This window comes from Castor canadensis, chromosome 15 (assembly GCF_047511655.1).
Source record: "Castor canadensis chromosome 15, mCasCan1.hap1v2, whole genome shotgun sequence".
NCBI classification, from domain to species: domain Eukaryota; kingdom Metazoa; phylum Chordata; class Mammalia; order Rodentia; family Castoridae; genus Castor; species Castor canadensis.
This window is the reverse complement of record NC_133400.1, coordinates 70,442,600-70,464,821: the sequence shown is the minus strand read 5'-3', so window position 1 is coordinate 70,464,821 and position 22,222 is coordinate 70,442,600. Positions and strand designations below refer to the sequence as shown.

Genomic DNA, 22,222 nt, shown 5'->3' with positions numbered 1-22,222 from the left:
TAAAAAAAGTTTCTCCTTGGGCCGGGAGCATGGCTCAAGTGGTAGAGCACCTGCCTAGCAAGCACGAGGTCCTGAGTTCAAACCCTACTACCACCAAAAAGAAACAAAAAAACCAAACTTTTCTTCTCACAAGTAGTCAAAGACTAAGTGTCGTAGATAAATTTTGGTATCCTGAAAAAATGTAGAAAACTGGCAAAGCATTAAAAAACTTTCATCCAACCATCTATTCACCTGGTGTAGAAGGTCTGCCACTTGCTGGTGATTCCACTTCTTGTATAGCACTAAGTTCATGTTGGTTTAAGTCCAGTCCACATTTAACTTTGGCTACAGGTGGTTTTGAGGCATTTCTACTTGGTTCTTTGTCCAGATGCTCACCTACCGAGAGAACAAGTTAAGCACAATGAAGATCAACAACCATATTATTCTCCAAACAGCAGACTGCAGGGGATGAAAGCAAAAATAATCAGCAGAATTACAATAAATGCAATCACCTTACTCCATTGTGAGGCACTAGCAGCTTCTGAAAGCAGATGGTTATCATCAGAGGTGTTCCGATCTGCATAACTATTGCTTTCCTGATCATCTCTTGGTAAGTCTTGAATATTTGGAAGGCACTCTCTGAGCTGCTCAATCTTCTGCATTCTTAAACCAGTTTCAACTGTAGGCTGACTTGCCTGAAAAAGTGGACAGATGAGAGTGGGGATAACACATGTTGAGATTATGTGAGGAGTGCACTACATTTAGATCTCCCTTCTTACATTAGAACCTCGAGCAAATAACTAGTTCCATCACTCACATGACTACAATTTTATTCATAGATAAAACATGAGATATGATTCTAATATTAAAAAATTGATCTTCCCATTGAGAAGTACAACCACTCACAGCCCTGGACATAAAAACTTAGCTTCCTCTATACCTCTCCACAAGAGATTATACCTGGGTATTCCTCTCTGCTTTTCATTTGCATTACTTTTTCTTTAAACAGGCATTAACTTCTCTTGGACTCAACCCAAGTTCTCCCAAACTTCAAAGAGTTGTAGAACTCTGTTTACACTTAAATAATGAATTTAAGAAATGGCCGACTACAATATGGATACATTCATATTCAGGAGAAAGCCCTCTTGTCTCCCAAGAACTATGGTAACTGTCTGAGTGACTAAGCCAGTCTTCTCAACAATTCAGATGCAGGTCCAGCTCTACATCAGCCTACAACCATGCTAGCTTTTTAACAAGTGAAAGCAATGTCAATTAAGGAAAAAGAGAGTATTGATTTTGATTCACATATAATGTCAACAAAGTGCTATACATAAAGAACCCAAGGTTTGCTATGACATAAGAAACTTTCTGCTAACCAGTTATGTCTACAATTTTATTCTATAGTAAACTTAAAATTCATTATAACAAAGTATCAAATAAGAAACTATATACAAGGTGTGGCTCAAATGGTAAAGTACTTGTCTAGCAAGCACAACATCCTCAGTTCAAAACCCAGTACCACAAAAAAAAAAAAAAAAAAAAAAACCAAAACAAAACCTTTATTCTTACTGGGCATGTAGCTCAGTTTACAGTGCTTACCTATCAAGCACAAGTCCCTAGGCTCCATCCCAGCACACAAAGGCAAACAAATAACAAAAGTTTATATTCTTTCATGGTGTTAGCATTTAAAATTAGTTGGGTTCTAACTATTAATCTCATAAACACCATGTGGTAGATGAATTTTAATTTCCACATTGTTTAGGGTAGAAAATAAAAGCACAGGTGAGATCAAATCACTTACTCTCAATAATTCAACACCTGTAGGCCGAGAATTAAATGTGAGTCAGGTTTAAACCTCTACTGTTTAATACTAAGGTATTTAAGTTTAAAACATATCTGACCATTATTAAAGAAATCCTTCAAGATCTCTTGATGTTTCTGTATCTGCTGTTGCAATGCTGTTTGTCTCAGTACAAGCGATTCTTCTTGGGCTTTTTGACTATAATGCAAGACTCTTTGTAGATCCAACTGCTTCTTAAGACCCACGTTATCTTGCTGAGCTGAGAAAGGCTGTGAATAACTCAAAAGCCTATCTTGAAACGCTGGTGTCACAGAATCACTTGAGGGAGCTGCATGTTCATTTTTAGAATACAATTCACAAATGCTTTTAGATTTAGCTTCTGCAAAAGGCAGTGGAATGAATGAATGATCTGTTTCCTTGGATAGCAATAAAGAGGGGACAGCATACCCAGCAGATTTATTTTGTTTGTTTAAAAGCTCTGCCTGGGGCTTCTCATTAGGACACACCTCCCTTTCTAAGTCCAACAGCACTGTCGAATTCCCTTGCTGAGGCAGAATAGGCTGTGAAGAGCTCAAAAGCCTATCCCATTGCCTCGGGATCTCGGTATCACTGCTTTTGGTTTGGAAAGACGTTTGGGTTCCTTCAGAGTCAGCAACTGGCAGGGCTACCTGGGATGAAAATGAAGAGGAACTGACCTGCTCCGATGATACCCTTTTCTCCAATTTACTTAATCTTTGCAAAAGCAGTTCTTCTTGGAGTTCCTGTCCAGATTGAATGGCTTTCCTTTGTACATCTAAGTGCTGCTGAGGCGTCTTCAAATCACCATGGTGAGACTGGATAAAATGTTCAGAAGATACCTTTTCCTCAAATTTAAATTGGGCAACACTAATTCTTTCTGGCTTTCTTTAACAGAAGGAAAAGAATTTGTCTGTGCATGCAAGTGTTCTTGAAGTACAATCAAATTATCTTGTTGAGATAAAACAGTATGTGATAAACCCAGCAGCCTATCAAGCGAAATCAGCATCTCGGAATGACTTCAGGAGGTTGTATTATTACTGTTAGTTGGACAAAGTTCTTGAGTTCTTTCAGATTCAGTAAGAGGTAATGAATGAAGCAAATGAATGCTGTGAGGAAGAGGTACCAACCTGTTCAGGAGATAGTCTTCCCTTCCAACGTCTCTGTTTATGTAAAAATATTTCTTCCTGAGCTACCCATCTAGATTGAATGATGGCTTCCCTCTGTGCAGCTACTTGTTCTTGAAGTGCCTTCAAATTACCTTGTTGAGGCTTGATGCACTGTGCTATCTTCGAAAGCCTGTCCTGCAATTCTGGGATCTGAATATAGCTTGCAGTTATTTTATTATTACTGTCTATTGAAACAGGTTCCTGGGTTGTACCAGAGTAGGCAGAAGGTAATGATGTAAATGAAAGCTGTCCTGACTGAGGTATGAATGAAGATAACCCAGTTTGTTCCTGGGTTGTACCAGAGTAGGCAGAAGGTAAGGATATAAATGAAAGCTGTCCTGATTGGGGTATGAATGAAGATAAGCCAGTTTGTTCAGAAGATGTATTATCTTGGGTTTTCTGGCTAAAATGAAAGGCTTCTTTCTCTGTGGCTAGACATTCTTGGTGTTCTTTCAAATGACCTTGTAGAGGTAGTGTATCTTGTGACAATCTCAAAAAACTTTCCCGAAGTCTTAGAATCTTAGAATGGCTTAAAGGACCTGTACTGTTACTCTTGATCGACATAAACTTCTGTAAACCTTCAAATTCAGCTGTCTGGGATGAAGAGGAGGTGCCAGGCTGCTCAGAAGAAATTCCTTTTTCCAGTTCACTTTGTTTATATACAAATTCCTGAGTTCCTTGTCCAGCTCCAAGTATTACCCTCTGTACATGTGACTGTTCCTGGAATGCTGTCAAATTTTCTTGCCTTGGCAGACCATGCTGTGGAAAGCTAAGAGACTTATCCTGAAATGTTGGAATTATCAAATGGCTCGAGGGAATGATGTTCTGAAATCTCCGAGGCTCAGCTTCGGTAGAAGCAAGCGTCTAAATGTTGAGCTGGTGAGACAGGCATATTGTCCCTCAAATTCCTTTGTCTATGTAAAAGTAATTCCACTTGAGCATCAGGTCTAACCTGAAGCATATCCCTCTGTGTGGTCTGCTGTTCTTGGAACAACTTAAAGTTATCGGATAGAGGTGGGAACTGCTGTAGGAAACTCGAAGATCCATCCTGAGATCCTGAGATTTCAGACTGGCTTGAGAAAAGCCCTTTCTCTTTAGATTTTGTATTAGCGAAAGGTAGTAAAGTAAACATGTGCTGAGTTACTTGCTGTGGCAGAAAAGAGGGCTCAGCCTGTTCAGAACATAGCTTTCCATCAAATTCATTCTGTTTATGTACAAGTAAGACTTCCTGGGCTTCGCGCCTAGCCTGAAGGACATCCCTCTGAATATTCAAATGTTCTTGGAGAAATTTTACATTACTTTGCTGCAATACCATAGGCTGTGAAAAATGCAAAAGCCTGTCCTCCCATTGTGCAAGCGCAGGATTACCTGAGGGGAGCACAGAAGCTCCGTTGGCTGGAGAAGAATTCTAGAATCTCCCAGGTTCAGCTTTGGCAGAACTCAGTAAAGCACGTGAATCTACAGTCACCACGGGGTGGAGTGCAGAGAGACCAGTGTGTTCTTCCAGTTCTTTTTGTTTGTACAAAAGCAGCTGCTCCTATCTTGCCTGAAGAATACTCTTCTGTAGTTCTAACTGTTCTTGAAGGGCCTTCAAATGACCTTGCTGGGCTGCGATAGTCTCTGAGGATGTCAAAGGATGATCATGTATTTGGCTGATTGCAGAATGGCCTATGGAAATTGTAATTTTGTTTATGATTGAAAGGGGTTCCTGAGTTTTTCCAGACTCAACTTTAACAGGGAGAAAAGTAAAAGAATGTTCAGGTGCCAGTGGTAGGAATGAAGATGGTTCAGTAAGCTTAGAGGATTATATTTTCACTGTCATCTGATAATATTTGTTGAGATTCTAAAGCTTGAAAAGTTGGTACCCTAAGTGTTTCAGGTATTTCTCTAGCACCCTGTAATATCTGTGGCTGATCATATGACAAAGCCCCTGAAAGTTTATGAGAATCTTTAGGGACCAATTTATAGTCTCTCTGTTGTGTTTCAGTCTTAGAGAACTGCCTTAGATATTCCTGTGATTCTATGTTGGCTAAAACATCCGAAGTTCTTACTATTTCTGTTGTTTTTATCTGTCTTTGTGGAAAGTGATTTTGTCCTGGTACCTGAATATGATCTTGTTCTAATTTAGAAATCTGTATGGGTTGCATGTTAAGACTTAACTTGAGTCTCTGACTTTGATTCCAATGCTCTGATGTAACAGTATGTTTTTCAGATTTCTGTCGTAGTATTGATATAACAGAATCAGATATCAAAGATGTGGCTGACATGGATGGATACCTTCCTTTTAATATAGTTTGATACTCTAGTAATCGTTTCCTGGCAGTTTCAACAGATTGCTTGTGTAACCTATCAAAAACAAGTAGAAAAACAAGTAATTATTATTTTTTTTAATGAACGAAAAATGTCTTACATTCTCAAGTGTTTATCAATTCAATTTAATAAACAGCAATCCAGGACTGTAGATGATCATGGTGGAAAGGGAACAACACTCCTACTGCCCTTGGGGAAATCTCTATCCCAACCTATCTTGGGATACGGAGACTCCCAGCTAGAGTCTCACATAAACCATATAATAAATCCTGAAGACACAGCACACTGTCACACAGAAATTATGCTTAAACTAATACCTGTTTTGTTGTAAAAGCTGCTGTTGATAGTTACGAATCATCTGCCTATGTCCATCTTCATCAGAAATAACAGTGCATGATGCCAGAGCAATGCCAACCTAAAGAAGAAAAAACTAATTACAAGACACACTTTGGAAGCAAGTACTAAAATATCTCATATAATGTTCTGTAATTATACATTTTCATGTAGCTTTGTACTTTATAATTAGGCACATGGGACTAGGAATGTAGACTGGTGGTAGAGTGTTTGGCTAGCATGCACAAGATCCTGGCTTCAATCCCCAGCACTGTAAAAATAAGTAAAGCACCAAGTGTTCTTAAAAACAAACTTATCTAGTGGTGATGTCTGCTCAGCTCTAAACATTACAAATAAGTTAATTAAATAAAAGAAAAAACAGAAAAACGTCCAGCACAGTAGCACATGCCTGAATGCAGCACTTGGGAGGCTGACACAGGACAATGGAGAATGGAGACCATGCTGGGCTACACAGCAATACCCTACCTCATACAACACCTCAGTGAGACCAGCTAATATAACTAGTGCGGAGTCCAAAAGCTCAACATACACGTTTCCCACAAATCACAGTCTTACCTATATTAGCGCTCAACAGAAACTAAAGAAAAAATCCACAGGTTGTTGCAAATGTAGGTTATTAAATGGTCAAATGAACAGAAAGGCATTTAATTTTCTGACTGTCATGACCATATTTCTTGACCCCCCTGCAATGGTTTATATAGGGATGAGATTTCCTGCATCCTACCTTAGTCTGTTGAATATTTTTTCTTTTTTCTTCTTCCAGCTGAGCCCTGAAGCAATCAGTTTCTAATCTTAACTTTTGTTGTTCAATTTGTTCCAGTAATTCTGCTTTTGCTTTTGCTCTTCTATTTCCATTATCTAGGTGATAAAAAATACTATTGATCTGTTAACAACAAGCTCATACAAAAGAAACTTCATATGCATTACATTAAAAAAGAAATAGGTCTTGTCAGCAAGTGGATCTATTATCTATGAAGTGTGGCTAGCACTGCCAAAGGATGACAGGAGGAAGAGATGGGAAAAGAGGAAAAGAAAAAAGGGAGAGAAGTATAAAGGAGCAGAGAGAAAAGAAGAAATAAGCATATTAACTACTTCTGTTTTTTGGGAGTGTGGGAAAACCGTGATCACCACAAAGAACCACCTCCAGCTACCAACACTGAGCAGCCAAATTCCATGTTCACATCTATAAACTCACTTCTTTATTTGTATGAATGATGACTAAAAAAATTAAATATTGAGGCCTTCTGTAATACTTTGATTTCTATCTGGAAGCCAAAGCACTAGTCTTTTGTTGCCTGCCAAATGCAGTACTTAGTGTAGTCTCGGACACATAAATGTTTACTAAATAAGTGGAAAAAGGAATGCATTTGCAGTTTTATAAAGAGCACTTCTATTAGAGTTAATGAGGAATGATTTTGTTTTCAAAATAAAAAATGTCTCAGCCTGATTCCTTCCTTATTCTCAATCAGGCAATAATGGCTACAGCAAGCTCCTCTGCGACAGGAGCCACTGAATTTAGACTACCTACAGGCTTGTGGCAACTCTAGAACTGTATTATTAATAGACATCATTAGCTAAATAGGACTATTTAAGTTTTTTGTTTCTATGTTTTCTGTGGTGCTAGGGATGGAACCCAGGGCTTCATGCATGCTAGGCAAGCACTCTACCACTAAGCTACATTCCCATACCACATGTGACTGTTTAAATTTACATTAATTCAAATTAAAATTTAAAGTTCAGTACTTCAGCTACACTAGTCACACTAAGTATTCAACAGCTCACCTGGTTAGCAGCTACCACACTGGGCATATGATATGGAACATCACATTATCGTTATGAAAAGGGCTACTGGATACCACCATTCTAGATTAGAAAACTTCTAAGAAATACTAGCTCAGAGTATCCCACTTCTCAATTGAAAAGAAATCATTTATTACAAGCAGAAGCTGGAAGCCAGTGGCTTACACCTGTCACCCTAGCTACTCAGGAGGCAGAGATCAGGAGGATGAGGTGTCAAAGCCAGCCCTGGGCAAAGAGTTCTCAAGAACCTATCTCGAAAATACCCAACACAAAACAGGGCTGGTGAAGTGACTCAAGAGGTAGAGTGCCTGCTTAGTAAGCGTGAGGCCCTGAGTTCAAATCCCAGTACCATCTCAATAAGTAAGTATAGATGAAACCAAACCTGTAGTTGTGGAGGCTGGCATGATGGAACGCAACTGTAATCCTTGCACTCGGGAGGCAGGAGGATCATGAAAGTTGAATAAACATATGAAGGAAGGAGGGGAGGGAGGAAGCCATGGAGAACTCTAGCAAAAAAGGATGAACAATTAGAAAGACTACACAAGCCTATGTTTGTTTGTTTTAGGAATAGGGAGGAAGCTGGCATTTAAAGTACAATGATTGGGGAGGGAGGTGTAGCAAAAAACGAAATCAGATAGATGGAAAGAGCCGAAGTGTGGGGAGTGTGTGTGTGTGTGTGTGTGTGTGTGTGTGTGTGTGCGCGCGCGTGCACAGATCACACACACAAGGCTCTGAAGCCACTGTAAACAGTTTGCTTTTTACTGAGTAAAATAGCCATTGGTGGGCTTCACCCAGAAGAATGCCATGGGCTGACCTGTGTTTAACAGGATCACTCTGTGAAGTAGGTTCTAGCAGAAAAATGCAAAAGCTGAAGACAGCAGACTACTACAAGATAATGGGAAACAAATGTGGCTTGAACTAGGATGGCAAGTGGTGAGATATAGTCAGGATTTGGATAGATTTTGAGTATGAGGCCAACATGATTTACTGATGGTAAATCGTGTTTCATTTAGGAAATGAAAGGAGAGAACCAGAAAGACTACGAACTTTTTGGCTTGAGCAAAGGAATTAAAATACTGCCAGGTACTGAACTGTGAAGGATTATACAAAAGGCAGAAATAGGGTGAGAGGGGATATTAAGAGTTCAGTTTTGCACAAATTTTAGATATACAAAGGAAGATGTCAAATAGATAGGTAAATAAGTAAGTTAAATGCAAAGGGGAGGCCAAGTCTAGAAACACACACTTTGACATCAGTAAATAGATGATAATGTAAAGTGTAACATTAGGGATCAACGAAGGAGTTTTGATATGAAAGAAAAAACAGATTTGAGGAATTAGCTCTCAGGGCAGAGGAAATGATTATGGAAATGTGGACAAACAGCAAAGGAAACCACGGAGAAGGAACCAGTGAAGGTAGGAAAATCAAGAGGACCATGTCAAGAGGTCATGCGAAGGACATTATTATAAGGCTTTCTGTTTTATGTAGAATGAAATCCAACATGCAAGCATAGACTGCAAGCCACTTCTCTCAAAAACCTTCTTGCAAAACATTTCTACACAAACTCAATCACATCTTTAAAGGAATCCAAAAGATAAAACTACAAAACAACACAAAATAAGAGAGGAGTTACATCTTCACAATTCTCATTTGCTCATACATAATTGCAGGAAGTATTATTGGTATGATCTTTGTGACTTCTGAAAATATTTTAATAGCCTATTTAAGGGAAAAAAATCTTTAAAGATTTAAAATTAACAAATAAAGAAACACCAAATCTCTGATGGGAGATATAAAATACACTAAAAAGCCATTAATGTGTTTTTATTTTTGGTCTTGGAAATTCTTCTTTCAAAAGTCCTTCCTAAGAAATAAAGATGTTATGTAAAGATCCAGGTGTGGTATGGCTGGGGTTGTGGCTCAAGTGCCTAGAGTGCCTACTTAGGAAGCACAAAGCCCTGAATTCAAACCCCAGTACCATCTCCCCTCCCCCAAATAAAAGATCCAGGTATGGTGGCACACACTTAGAATCTCATCAGTTGGGAGGCTGAGGCAGGAGGATAATAAATTCAAGGCCAGTTTGGGCTACATAGTGAGACTGTCTCAAAAAGCAAAAAAAAAAAAAAACCTAAACAATAATAGAGGTTAGAGGCCCAGCTGAAGAGGTAGAGTGCCAAGTTCAAAGCCCTGGGTTCAAAGTCTAGTAGTACCAATGGTGGAAAAAAAAAAGTAATAGCAGACTTAGAAATAAGCCCACATAGCTACAACCACCTGATGTGACAAAAGTGCCAAAACATGCATTGGAAAAAAAGACAGTTTCTTTGAAAAATGGTGTTGGGCAAACTGGATACCCACATGTAGAAGACTGGGCATGGAGTGGCTCAAGTGGTAGAGTGCCTGCCTAGCAAGCATGAGGCTCTGAGTTCAAACCCCAAGGCTGCCAAAAAAGAAAAAAAAAAAAACCACATGTAGAAGACTGAAACTAGACCCCTACCTATCTCTCATCCTATAAAAAAAAAATCAGTTTAAATGGATTAAAGATCTTGATGTAAGAACTGAAAATCTGAACATTGGTTAGACTGCCCCCACCATCATCCAGACACTTATGTGAAACACTTCAGCACCTTGAAGGTTCTTTCTGCTTCTTCCCAATCAATACACTCTAAAGATAACCTTAGTCTTACCTGTTGTTCTGTGTTTTAACTTCATATAAACTCACAATCATATATGTAGATAATCCTTTCTGCCTGCTTCTTTCAATCACTGTTGGTTTGTGACTCACTCATTTTTAAGAAATAGATTAGTTACCAATATATTTTTTCTCAGTACTGGAGATTAAACCCAGGGCCTCACACATACTACACAAGAGCTCTACCACCAGAATAACATCCCCAGCCTTTAGCTGTGAATATTTTAAAATAAGGATTTAGTAAACAACAGGATTCTTAGAGGTTTTTTTGTTTTTTGTTTTTTCTTTTAAAGAGAATGTATCTCACCAAGTTCCCCAGGCTAGCCCTGAACTCTTGGGCTCAAACAATCCTACTGCCTCATCCTTCTGAGTAGCTAGGACTACGGATGTGTGCTACAACGTCCAGTTTCCCTACTTTGAAAGATACTGGCAAACAGTAAGTCAGCAATCCTATGTGCGATCAAGCAGGAGGTGAAGAACAACCATTCCCTTAGGTTATGCCAGACCTACAATTCTGACAAACTACAGAGATCTGAATGATACCTCCCATGAAAGAAACAAAGAAAGATGATGAATGGTAAAAATATCTTCTTAAAGACACTACTGATCTAGCAAGAAATTAAGACTCTGCAGAAGGCATAAATTAAGTTTAAGTGGGAACCCTGGAAGAAAGGTGAGTGAGCACGGAAACGATCTTAAACTGAGTCTATGTAAAACTCAAAACACAGTAACCTATACTTGTTTGGACAGCAATGGGGGCATAGCAAAAGGCAGATAAAGCTTAGAGCCCCTACTTGAGGATTCTAATACAAGACTTAAAGTTGGAACCCTACAGGGCTACATTCACAATGTCCCGTGCAGATGATAAGAAGTCTGAGTGGTTTTAAATAAAGGCAGTACCCATAGACACGTGGTGGTGGGGGAATATACAGAGGTCAATTCAATGAAGAGGACTTGGTCTTTAAGGTGAGGAAGGCAAGTGTCTGGCTTGGGTAACCACAGACTGTGGTGCCATTATTCACTAAGATAAGGAAGATAGGAAGAAGTTTCAGTAAGCAAGAAATGATGATAAATGTATGGCTGGATGCTGAGTTTTAAGTACTTACAGGACAGCTGAGTGGAAAAGTTCAGGATGCCAGAGTCAGACATGAATATTAGGAGACCAAAGTTTGCGTTATGCAACACTATACAGAAAGAACAAAGCAGTAAATTAAACACAGTAGGATTTCTGTTCTAAAAATGCCAACCCTTCAAACGAATTCATAATTGAGTATCTAACTTAACCTAATACTTTGCATATTTCATGTACATGAGTACAATAGCTCTCCTCCTGTATGTATAAAAATGTCCTTTCTTCCTGTCACCATTCCCATTTGTATCAGTCACTGTTTGTACTTAAACTAGAATAGATTTTCCTGCTGACTGATGATCGACATTTGTTTTTCTGTGAAATACTGTAATATTCAGCTTTGAAGGAGCTTTTTACTGTTTCATCAGGACAGATTACTTCAGAATCTGTCACTTGAAGGTCCTCAGGTTTACCTTTATTTTCTTGTTCCATTGAAAGGTCCAGGTCTTCATCTTGGATCTGGTCAGTCACAGTGGGCAAAGGCTCTGGTTCAAGGTGCAAAATCAGATTTCCTTTCACCTCTCAAAAAAGAAATATAAAGACATGCTTCTATCTCAACATGACTAAAGAGTTTGATCACTCATAAAAATCTGAAGGCTATTGTAATTTGAACACTTAAATATAAGGGTCTCTTTCAAATTGAGAGCTTATTCAAAAATAAAAACTGCTTCATCATTACATATATATTTTCCCATTAAAACATTTAAAAGCACTGCTGAAAATCTATGGAAAATATCTTACTTCTGTCTGCATTGTACATATCTTCAAAGGCAAATTCTAGCTCTCTCTGCCTGTCATCTTTTATTTCACTTCGTTTGTATGGAAGTTCAACTAGTTGTGGTGGCATTTGTGCTACAGTCTGTCTTTTATGTGCCAGGTCCTCTTGTTGCAGCTGTTTGAGTTCTTTCATTAGCTTCTCTTGATTCTTCAAGAATAGAGATTAATGACAGAGGAATCGAACTTTGGCTAGTATTACTAACCAGGGAGGGAAAGTGGGGAGACCATGAGGAGCAGGGCTTAGGCTTCCTTCCCCTGCCCTCCCACTTGTTCTGCACCAAAACACATTACATTTAATTAATTTATCCACTCAACAAACATTTGCTGAATACCAGATACTGCAATAAATTCTCGGGGAAAAAAAATCTCAACCCTATGAGACCAACAAAGAAGTAGCATTATGTTAGTAGCAAAAGAGAATGGTACTGGTTAGGCAATAAAGTTACAAAAGTGTCTGACTTCTGAGGGAAGTCATGAAGTTACTTTCTATTTAAGTTTCCATGGCTCCTGATATATATGTGTCAGGTAAGCACTGAGATCAGAGTGACTGTGGATTAACTGAGAGTCACTATTGTGACTCTCATTAATTAAAAGGGACCTGTCTATCTCTTTAAGCTTACAGTATGCCTAATATGAAAGTTTAAGCAGAGTTTTAGTGAGTTATCTAACTGAATTTTGGTGGTGAAGGGTAAAGAAGAGCAAGAGAAACTGCTCAGTGATGGGATGAGAATTTAGTCGGATAAAAGTGGGTATAGGAGTAGTTGAAATAACAAGAAAACAACGGTACACAAGGTGTGGAGATGAAGGCATGTGATGCTCAAAGCACACACTAGAGCAAGGGCTAGAGCATGGAGGGCAAGGGGATTAAAGAGAAATATGTAACTGGAGAGGCAGATAGAGGCCACCCACTAGTCACAGCAGACCCAGCAGGAAACAGGTGCCAGACCACAACAAGGTCTACAGCAACATGGCTCAGATAGGAAAGGGAGACCGTCTATTAGCACTGAGATTACAGTTCTGGATAACTCTTATGTAAGGAGCATTAATTCTGTAAGAAGGTAGAAGAGCCTGCATACTCTTCTGGCTCGTGGGAACTGTGGTGTGGTACCCTGCCAGTATTACTTGCAGTAACCATGACTAGTACCACTAACATTCACTGTGAACTTGTGAAATTCTACACACATTTCTAAATGCTTTATGAAACTCAGTTAATCCTCATCAAACAAAGATGAAACATTGCTCACAGAGGCTAAGTCACTTATCTGAGATCAAACAGCAAGTAATGAAGAGAGGCAAATCCATGCAAGCTGGAGCCTACAATACTGCTGTTTTTATGATGAATGGGTTTATTTTATGATTTTTTCTCATGTGTATTTTTTCTATAGGTGTTAGCCTTAGATGAGGAGAATGACTAGTAATTTAGACATTCAGTTATTTTTGTCACAAACTTACTTCCAATTTATAGAAGCCAAAAACTTAAGGGAAACAGTCTTAATTTAGTTCAAATAGTATAAATAAACTTTTATGAGCTAAGAGTTTAATTTCCATAGAAGTACCTAAAGACTCCTCACTAAGGTGGGTGTTTAAAATTCCCAAATGCATTAGCAAATTGAGAAAATAAAAGTATACTTCCAACAAGATGAATTGTTTTATGCTGTTATAATGCTTACTGACTGAACAATCAGCAGGACAGAAGTGAAGCTAAAAGTATCCACATTTTTAGGTTGACAACACTCACTTTCTCAAAGCTCCATGACAGCAAGGATCATCACTTTACCTTTGAATCAATACTCTGCTTTGCTCAATAGATATGCAATGAATCTAATCCTCAAAATTACAGAGCACAAATGAAGCCCAAATAATTACATTAGAAAAGGGATTAATCTTCTCAGGCTCTTTCTGGATTAAATAAACTTAAAAACCAGGAAAATTTTTAGATTTAGTGATACACTGTGAGAATAACTTAACCTAACTAAACCTGAAGTCACATGAGTCAGAGAGTGTATGTAACACCCTTCATGCCACCTTGCTTTGAGCCCAGCACCACCCACTTCTGTAATGCCATCAGTAACAGTCACAGAAGTTCTTACTTGGGCCAAATGGATCTTTTTCAATGCTTGGAAACCCCATTCATGTGCCTTTTCAAACTGCTCCATTCTCTCCCGTGCTGCCTGTTTTTGTCGTTCTTCTAATCGTTTAGCTTCTTCTTCAGCAGCCAAATGAGCATCTGGCTAGCAGTCAATAACATTTTAGATAATTTTTTTTAAGTGTGAAACAAAAAATTAACTGAAAAACAAAATAACTTTAAAAGCGTGCTTTCTATTCATTTAAAATTAAAAAAATAAGCATTCTATTAATAAATGCCCACAATTATCATCAGCTTATACACATACATAGGATCAAACTGCTAGTATAAAGTCTTATAAATTCACTTCAAACTAGATTAGGCTTTGTTCATCCAAACACATTCCTCCATGTTTTTTTTTTTTTTTTTTGTGGTACTGGAGTTTGAACTCAGGGCCTTATGCTTATTAGGTAGGCTCTTTACCACTTGAGCCACTCAGCCAGCCCTTTTTTTGTGTGTTGGCTATTTTTAACATAAGAGTCTGGAGAACAATTTGTCTGGGCTGGCTTTGAACCATGATCCTCCTGATCACTGCCATCTGAGTAGCTAGGATTACTAGTGTGGGCTACCAGCACCCAACCTTCCATACTTTTAAAGTAAAGAAACACCATTAAAATGACAATACTGATAGGTAAACACCCACAACCATCTAAGGCTGTGTAAGTAATTTAGAGTGCACAGATTTGATTTTGGTTTCTAGCCAACGCCGGCCACGTGTCTTCACCTGAGGAGCACCAGAACACCTACTTTAACAGAAATGGTAATGGCTAGACTTATGCATAACCAATGACCACACCTTTATGCAAGTCTTCACCTCTTAACATGACAATAATATAACCAGGATTTTTTCTCATTACCTAAACATTTACTTTCAAATATAGGCAACATTTTAAATGTAACTACGAGTGGAAGTTTTTTCATACTCTGTATGCTGAAATTCTATGAGTCAACTGAAACAGTAAGAAATGACCACAAAAGCCATGAACACTGTATATAAAATTAAAACTCAAATAGTGAGATAGATTAGATAAAGAGACTAACGGCTGATAAGCAAGAGTGCACTAGACAAATAGATTCATCAAAAATATTCTGTTTTGAGCCAATAAATATTTATGCAAATCTAAGTAACACTAGGCAAACAGAAAAAGGTTAGAGTAAATAAAATTATAATCTCCATAGAATTAGTGTATTAACATGCATAACATTAAACAAAATAACCTTTAAGAACAATATTTCATTCCACTCAGTCCATGAAGTTTTCAAGAAAAAAGTTTTTAAGGAATTCTTCACCTCTCTTAAGAATTAATTGAAAGCAGAGTATCAATTTCGATAAACCAAAAATTTAAGAGGATAAACTTTGAAATAACATACAAAATGGATAAGTATGTCCAATTTGGAAATAACAAAGTATATACAAATATGAAGAAAATAAAGCATTACAAAATAGTGGGGCTGATGCAAAAGGGGAGATAACAACAAACACCATGGAAATCCAGGAAATCATCAGAGACTACTTTGAGAACCTATATTCAAATAAATTTGAAAATCTAAAAGAAATGGACAGATTTCTAGATACATATGATCATCCAAAACTGAACCAAGAGGAAATTAATCACCTGAATAGACCTATAACACAAAATGAAATTGAAGCAGCAATCAAGAGTCTCCCCAAAAAGAAAAGTCCAGGACCTGATGGATTCTCTGCTGAATTCTATCAGACCTTTAAAGAAGAACTGATACCAACCCTCCTTAAACTGTTCCATGAAATAGAAAGGGAAGGAAAACTGCCAAACACATTTTATGAAGCCAGTATTACACTTATCCCAAAACCAGGCAAAGACACCTCCAAAAAGGAGAACTATAGGCCAATCTCCTTAATGAACATTGATGCAAAAATCCTCAACAAAATAATGGCAAATCGAATTCAGCAACACATCAAAAAGATTATTCACCACGACCAGGTAGGCTTCATCCCAGGGATGCAGGGGTGGTTCAACATACGAAAATCAATAAACGTAATAAACCACATTAACAGAAGCAAAGACAAAAACCACTTGATCATCTCAATAGATGCAGAAAAAGCCTTTGATAAGATCCAACATCATTTCATGATAAAAGCTCTAAGAAAACTAGGAATAGAAGGAAAGTTCCTCAACATTATAAAAGCTATATATGACAAACCTACAGCCAGCATTATACTTAACGGAGAAAAATTAAAACCATTCCCTCTAAAATCAGGAACCAGACAAGGATGCCCACTATCTCCACTCCTATTCAACATAGTACTGGAATTCCTAGCCAGAGCAATTAGGCAAGAAGAAGGAATAAAAGGAATACAAATAGGTAAAGAAACTGTCAAAATATCCCTATTTGCAGACGACATGATCCTATACCTTAAAGACCCAAAAAACTCTACTCAGAAGCTTCTAGACATCATCAATAGCTATAGCAAGGTAGCAGGATATAAAATCAACATAGAAAAATCATTAGCATTTCTATACACTAACAATGAGCAAACGGAAAAAGAATGTATGAAAACAATTCCATTTACAATAGCCTCAAAAAAAATCAAATACCTAGGTGTAAACCTAACAAAAGATGTGAAAGACCTCTACAAGGAAAACTATACACTTGTGAAGAAAGAGATTGAGGAAGACTATAGAAAGTGGAGAGATCTCCCATGCTCATGGATTGGTAGAATCAACATAGTAAAAATGTCTATACTCCCAAAAGTAATCTACATGTTTAATGCAATTCCCATCAAAATTCCAATTACATTCATCAAAGAGATTGAAAAATCTACTGTTAAATTTATATGGAAACACAAGAGGCCACGAATAGCCAAGGCAATACTCAGTCAAAAGAACAATGCAGGAGGTATCACAATACCTGACTTCAAACTATATTACAAAGCAATAATAATAAAAACAGCATGGTACTGGCACAAAAACAGACATGAAGACCAGTGGAACAGAATAGAGGATCCAGATATGAAGCCACACAACTATAAGCAACTTATCTTTGACAAAGGAGCTAAAAATATACGATGGAGAAATAGCAGCCTCTTCAACAAAAACTGCTGGGAAAACTGGTTAGCAGTCTGCAAAAAACTGAAACTAGATCCATGTATATCACCCTATACCAAGATTAACTCAAAATGGATCAAGGATCTTAATATCAGACCCCAAACTCTTAAGTTGATACAAGAAAGAGTAGGAAATACTCTGGAGTTAGTAGGTATAGGTAAGAACTTTCTCAATGAAACCCCAGCAGCACAGCAACTAAGAGATAGCATAGATAAATGGGACCTCATAAAACTAAAAAGCTTCTGTTCATCAAAAGAAATGGTCTCTAAACTGAAGAGAACACCCACAGAGTGGGAGAAAATATTTGCCAATTATACATCAGACAAAGGACTGATAACCAGAATATACAGGGAACTTAAAAAACTAAATTCTCCCAAAACTAATGAACCAATAAAGAAATGGGCATGTGAACTAAACAGAACTTTCTCAAAAGAAGAAATTCAAATGGCCAGAAAACACATGAAAAAATGCTCACCATCTCTAGCAATAAAGGAAATGCAAATTAAAACCACACTAAGATTCCACCTCACCCCTGTTAGAATAGCCATCATCAGCAACACCACCAACAACAGGTGTTGGCGAGGATGCGGGGAAAAAGGAACCCTCTTACACTGTTGGTGGGAATGTAGACTAGTACAACCACTCTGGAAAAAAATTTGGAGGCTACTTAAAAAGCTGGACATCGATCTACCATTTGATCCAGCAATACCACTCTTGGGGATATACCCAAAAGACTGTTACTCCAGAGGCACCTGCACATCCATGTTTATTGCGGCACTATTCACAATAGCCAAGTTATGGAAACAGCCAAGATGCCCCAGCACTGACGAATGGATTAAGAAAATGTGGTATCTATACACAATGGAATTTTATGCAGCCATGAAGAAGAACGAAATGCTATCATTCGCTGGTAAATGGATGGAATTGGAGAACATCATTCTGAGTGAGGTTAGCCTGGCTCAAAAGACCAAAAATCGTATGTTCTCCCTCATATGTGGACATTAGATCAAGGGCAAACACAACAAGGGGATTGGACTATGAGCACATGATAAAAGCGAGAGCACACAAGGGAGGGGTGAGGATAGGTAAGACACCTAAAAAACTAGCTAGCATTTGTTGCCCTTAATGCAGAGAAACTAAAGCAGATACCTTAAAGCAACTGAGGCCAATAGGAAAAGGAGACCAGGAACTAGAGAAAAGGTTAGATTAAAAAGAATTAACCTAGAAGGTAACACCCACGCACAGGAAATCAATGTGAGTCAATGCCCTGTATAGCTATCCTTATCTCAACCAGCAAAACCCCTTGTTCCTTCCTATTATTGCTTATACTCTCTCTACAACAAAATTAGAGATAAGGGCAAAATAGTTCCTGCTGGGTATTGAGGGGGGGAGCGGGAGGGGGTGGAGTGGGTGGTAAGGGAGGGGGTGGGGGCAGGGGGGAGAAATAAACCAAGCCTTGTATGCACATATGAATAATAAAAGAAAAATGAAAAAAAAAATAAAATTAACTTACTTGAAAATTTGTATATGAAACAAAAAAAAAAAAAAAAATAGTGGGGCTGGAGTTGCTCAGGAACACAGCACTTGCCTAGCACTCACAAGGCTCTAGGTTTGATCAACAGCACCACAAGGGAAAAAAATAGAAATCAAGGTCTGTAAACAAAGTTTGTTCTCAGTTACCAAATTTGAAAACAAGACTTTACAAGAATGCTTTATGGAGAAAAACCCTTGTAGAACTTGTGCTAATATAATTGAAATTTAAACAAAAATCTGGTTGAAATAATGAAAATTTCATTTTTAATAGTTGAAGGTGAAAGATGTGAAATTTGCAAAAACTATGAATGTCAGTCAAAAAGAGTATGTCAGGGGCCAGGTACAGTGGCTCATGCCTGTAATTCCAGATACTGAAGAGGCAGAGACAAGGAGCATCACCATTCAAGGTCAGCCTCGGTAAAAAGTTAGTACTAACTAACTTTGTGGGAGCTGTAGGTAGGAGGATCAAGGTTCCAAATACAAGACCCCATCTGAAAAATAACGAAAGCAAAAAAGGCTGGAGGCATGGTGCAAGTGGTAGAGCACCCGTCTAACAAGCACAGGCCCTGAGTTCAAGCCCTAGTAACTTAACACTTCCCCCATCAAAAGAATTTTTTTGAAAACATGCTCTGACAAAGTGCATGAGTTGTATTCTGCAGTGCACAAACGGGAAGTGATGGTAGACTACAGCAGGCCACTTTCACTGTCCTTCTTTAGCAAAGGCAAATGTATTGACAGGCAAGAGATCTTGGAATTTCTTTCACAGGATATTCAAAAAACCTCAAAGCCACAATATCAACTCTTACATGCTAGGAAGGCTGAATAAGCCAAAGTAGTTCATTTACAATCTATCCAAACATGCAAGCCAAGAATGAAATTATTTTTATATCACACTTGCTATAAGATCATAAAATTCTACTCCCAGGAAGATGCAAAATTATTGTGACATAAGCTGAGATGCATATTAAAATTCAAAGATAATTTTATCTTGGAAGTCAGCATATTGCCTGTTGTCACATTTTAAATTCAAGGTTTAAGGATAGATTTTTTTACCTAAGTGATTGTGTAAAGCAACAAGTAAAATACCAGGATAAACTTTGTAAAATCATATATGTGTTCTTGAGAATATTCAGAAAGCAACTTCCTTCATGACTGCATGAAGCTCTAGTTTGTGGGACTACTTTACAACTACTGATCCAAAGACTGAAGGGGACAAAGGTCTTCTAGCTGCTATCAAAAGAAAAGATTAAAGACTAATGCAATACCAGCAGTAGCCTATACTGACAGAGATGGGTGAAAAGTCTTTCTTCATTAGTCTCAGCTAAAAGGCAGCATCTATCTAATATTGCAAAAATACACTACCCAAAATAGGTTTTTCTTGTATTATAATGATATTGAAATCATAATAATATTGTACAATTTTAAATAAATCTCAGATTTAGTCTTGAACCTTATAAGCTCATTCTATGATGATGATACTCATCTTAAGTATTAACTGCTATTCAGCAGTCAACCAAAATATGTAATTGTTGCACTCTGGCAAGTGCTCTAACACTTGAGCAATGACCCTCACCCCTATTTATTGCTTTCTAAATGCAAATGCTATGCTGATAAGTTACTTTTCTAGTAGCCGAATATATACAACATGAAAAATATTCAAATCCACTGTTTACAAAGACATAACAATTATAATAAGAATGTATCATTTGTCACTTTTAAGATGGCAATAATTTTTAATCCATAATTCTATGCAGCCATTCTCATGTATTGCTGATACTTTTTAAAAGGCAATTTTTTGATCTGTATCAAATGTTACAGTTTGGAACCACAGATTTCTCTTCTAGGAACCTACTCTTAACATACAACTAGATGCAGATATAAATGTACAAAACTATTACATTTAGAGTATTTAAATAAGCAAAAAGACAATTAGAATGATGAAATATTATGTGTCTGTTAAAAATGATGTTTTGAAAAGTATGTGTATATGTTTGTGTATGAAGACAAACTCTAATGCATGGTAAGAAAATCTATTTTAATAGATAGCAATCTAAATAATCATCTGCTTTCTTCCATTTATGTAAGACCATAACACACCTGACATGAAAAGCCAAAGCATGTTTAAAGAGGTTTTTTATACTTGTCAACCTAGGATGGTTAGTGGGACTGTTCAGATTGTAAAATTTGGCAACAACAGACACAGAACGACAATATAAATCAATTCAGTGATCAAAGAAGTAATAAAGTAAAGGTATGAAGAAAACAGTAAGTCAATCACCTGCTTTGTGTCCATCTGTCTGTTCACAAAAGTGGAAATATGATGGTAAGTAGAGCTATTGGTTTTCACTGAAGAAATTCTTTTCACTTCAATGTTCTGGAAAAATGGAACATAAAAAAAATAGATGCTTAGGTTAAAAGCATTTTTACTTAAAGTTGGATCCAATGGAAAAAAAAGTATTTTAATCAGTGCTTGGTAGGTCCTCATTAGGAGGTATTAAGAAGTAGAGTTGGTGGCCGCTGGGAGGTGATCAGGGGTCTCCTCTCATGAGTGGGGTCAGTGAGTTACCCCAGAATGAGTCCACTATACAAGGCAGTTTGGCACACTTCTTGTTTATGGCCATGTTAGTCCTCCAACAACCTGGAACTCTGCCGGCAAGAAAGCCATCACCAAATGCAGCCCCTCAAAACCTGAACCACAATGTCTCTTCTCTTTACTATTTACCTAGTCAGTGGCATTGCATCATTAGCAGCAGAATATGGACTAAGACAGTGAGTTAACCTCATTCAAGTAAGTGAAAAGTCTGCTCACAGTAAAAGACATCTCTTTTTCCATAGTTAAGTTATTTCAAATTTTAATGAAAGTATCAGATCTCTAGTACTTTAAAACATCTTCTAGGTATCTTTAATACAATCAGTATCTTTTACTTCAGAAGCTCACTTCAACTTTATTTAAAGAAACAATTCATTTTTGCTAGTTTTCTCCCCTAGCAAAAATGATTGAGTCCAGAACCTTGTCCTTTGCTAGACAGGTGCTCTTCCACTGAACTACATCTCCAGCCTTGAGATATTTCTTATACAGTCTCTCTTTCATTGCCCATGGCCAGCCTCAGACAACAATCCTCCTACTTATTACCTCCCAAGAAGCTGTGACTACAGACACACACCACTATTACCAGCTTACTGATTGAGATGGGGTCTCAATAACTTTTTGCCCAGGCTGGCCTCAAATTGTGATCCTCTGGATCGATGCCTCCCCAGAAGCTAGAATTACAGGCAAGAGTTCCCAAGCCCAGCAAGTACTTAATTTTAAATCTTCCCAATAAAAAAGTGTTTATAGGACATGTCAAATCAATTATAAGCACCTCGCTACATTAATTTTTTTAAAAAAGGCCCACACTATCAGGACCCTTTCCATGTCTAATCACAAAAATTCCACTGTAATTCAGATTGGTCTC

At 37.7% G+C, this 22,222-nt stretch overlaps 3 protein-coding genes across 14 annotated transcripts in view; 1 reads left to right on the top strand and 2 right to left on the bottom strand.

Annotated features, from left to right (window-relative positions):
• The window catches only part of LOC109676523 (centrosomal protein of 295 kDa-like), a 32,515-nt gene extending 31,887 nt beyond the window's left edge, over window positions 1-628 (bottom strand). Inside the window, exons 1-2 of the mRNA XM_074056438.1 lie at window positions 492-628; window positions 232-375 (exon numbers count right to left, since the gene is read on the bottom strand). Coding sequence (XP_073912539.1) covers window positions 232-291 — 60 coding nt within the window. The 5' untranslated portion in view covers window positions 292-375; window positions 492-628. The remainder of the gene's footprint in view (window positions 1-231; window positions 376-491) is intronic.
• The window catches only part of LOC109676524 (TATA box-binding protein-associated factor RNA polymerase I subunit D-like), a 62,814-nt gene extending 57,516 nt beyond the window's left edge, over window positions 1-5,298 (top strand). For all 12 annotated transcript variants that reach the window (XR_012442123.1, XR_012442122.1, XR_012442121.1 and 9 more), the window contains one exon: window positions 368-5,298. The gene's annotated coding sequence lies outside the window, so the exon portion shown is untranslated. The remainder of the gene's footprint in view (window positions 1-367) is intronic.
• Window positions 4,761-22,222, bottom strand: part of LOC109678662 (centrosomal protein of 295 kDa-like) — a 381,166-nt gene continuing 363,704 nt past the window's right edge. Inside the window, exons 6-11 of the mRNA XM_074056420.1 lie at window positions 21,046-21,141; window positions 11,988-12,171; window positions 11,660-11,767; window positions 6,353-6,486; window positions 5,592-5,689; window positions 4,761-5,310 (exon numbers count right to left, since the gene is read on the bottom strand). Coding sequence (XP_073912521.1) covers window positions 4,761-5,310; window positions 5,592-5,689; window positions 6,353-6,486; window positions 11,660-11,767; window positions 11,988-12,171; window positions 21,046-21,060 — 1,089 coding nt within the window. The 5' untranslated portion in view covers window positions 21,061-21,141. The remainder of the gene's footprint in view (window positions 5,311-5,591; window positions 5,690-6,352; window positions 6,487-11,659; window positions 11,768-11,987; window positions 12,172-21,045; window positions 21,142-22,222) is intronic.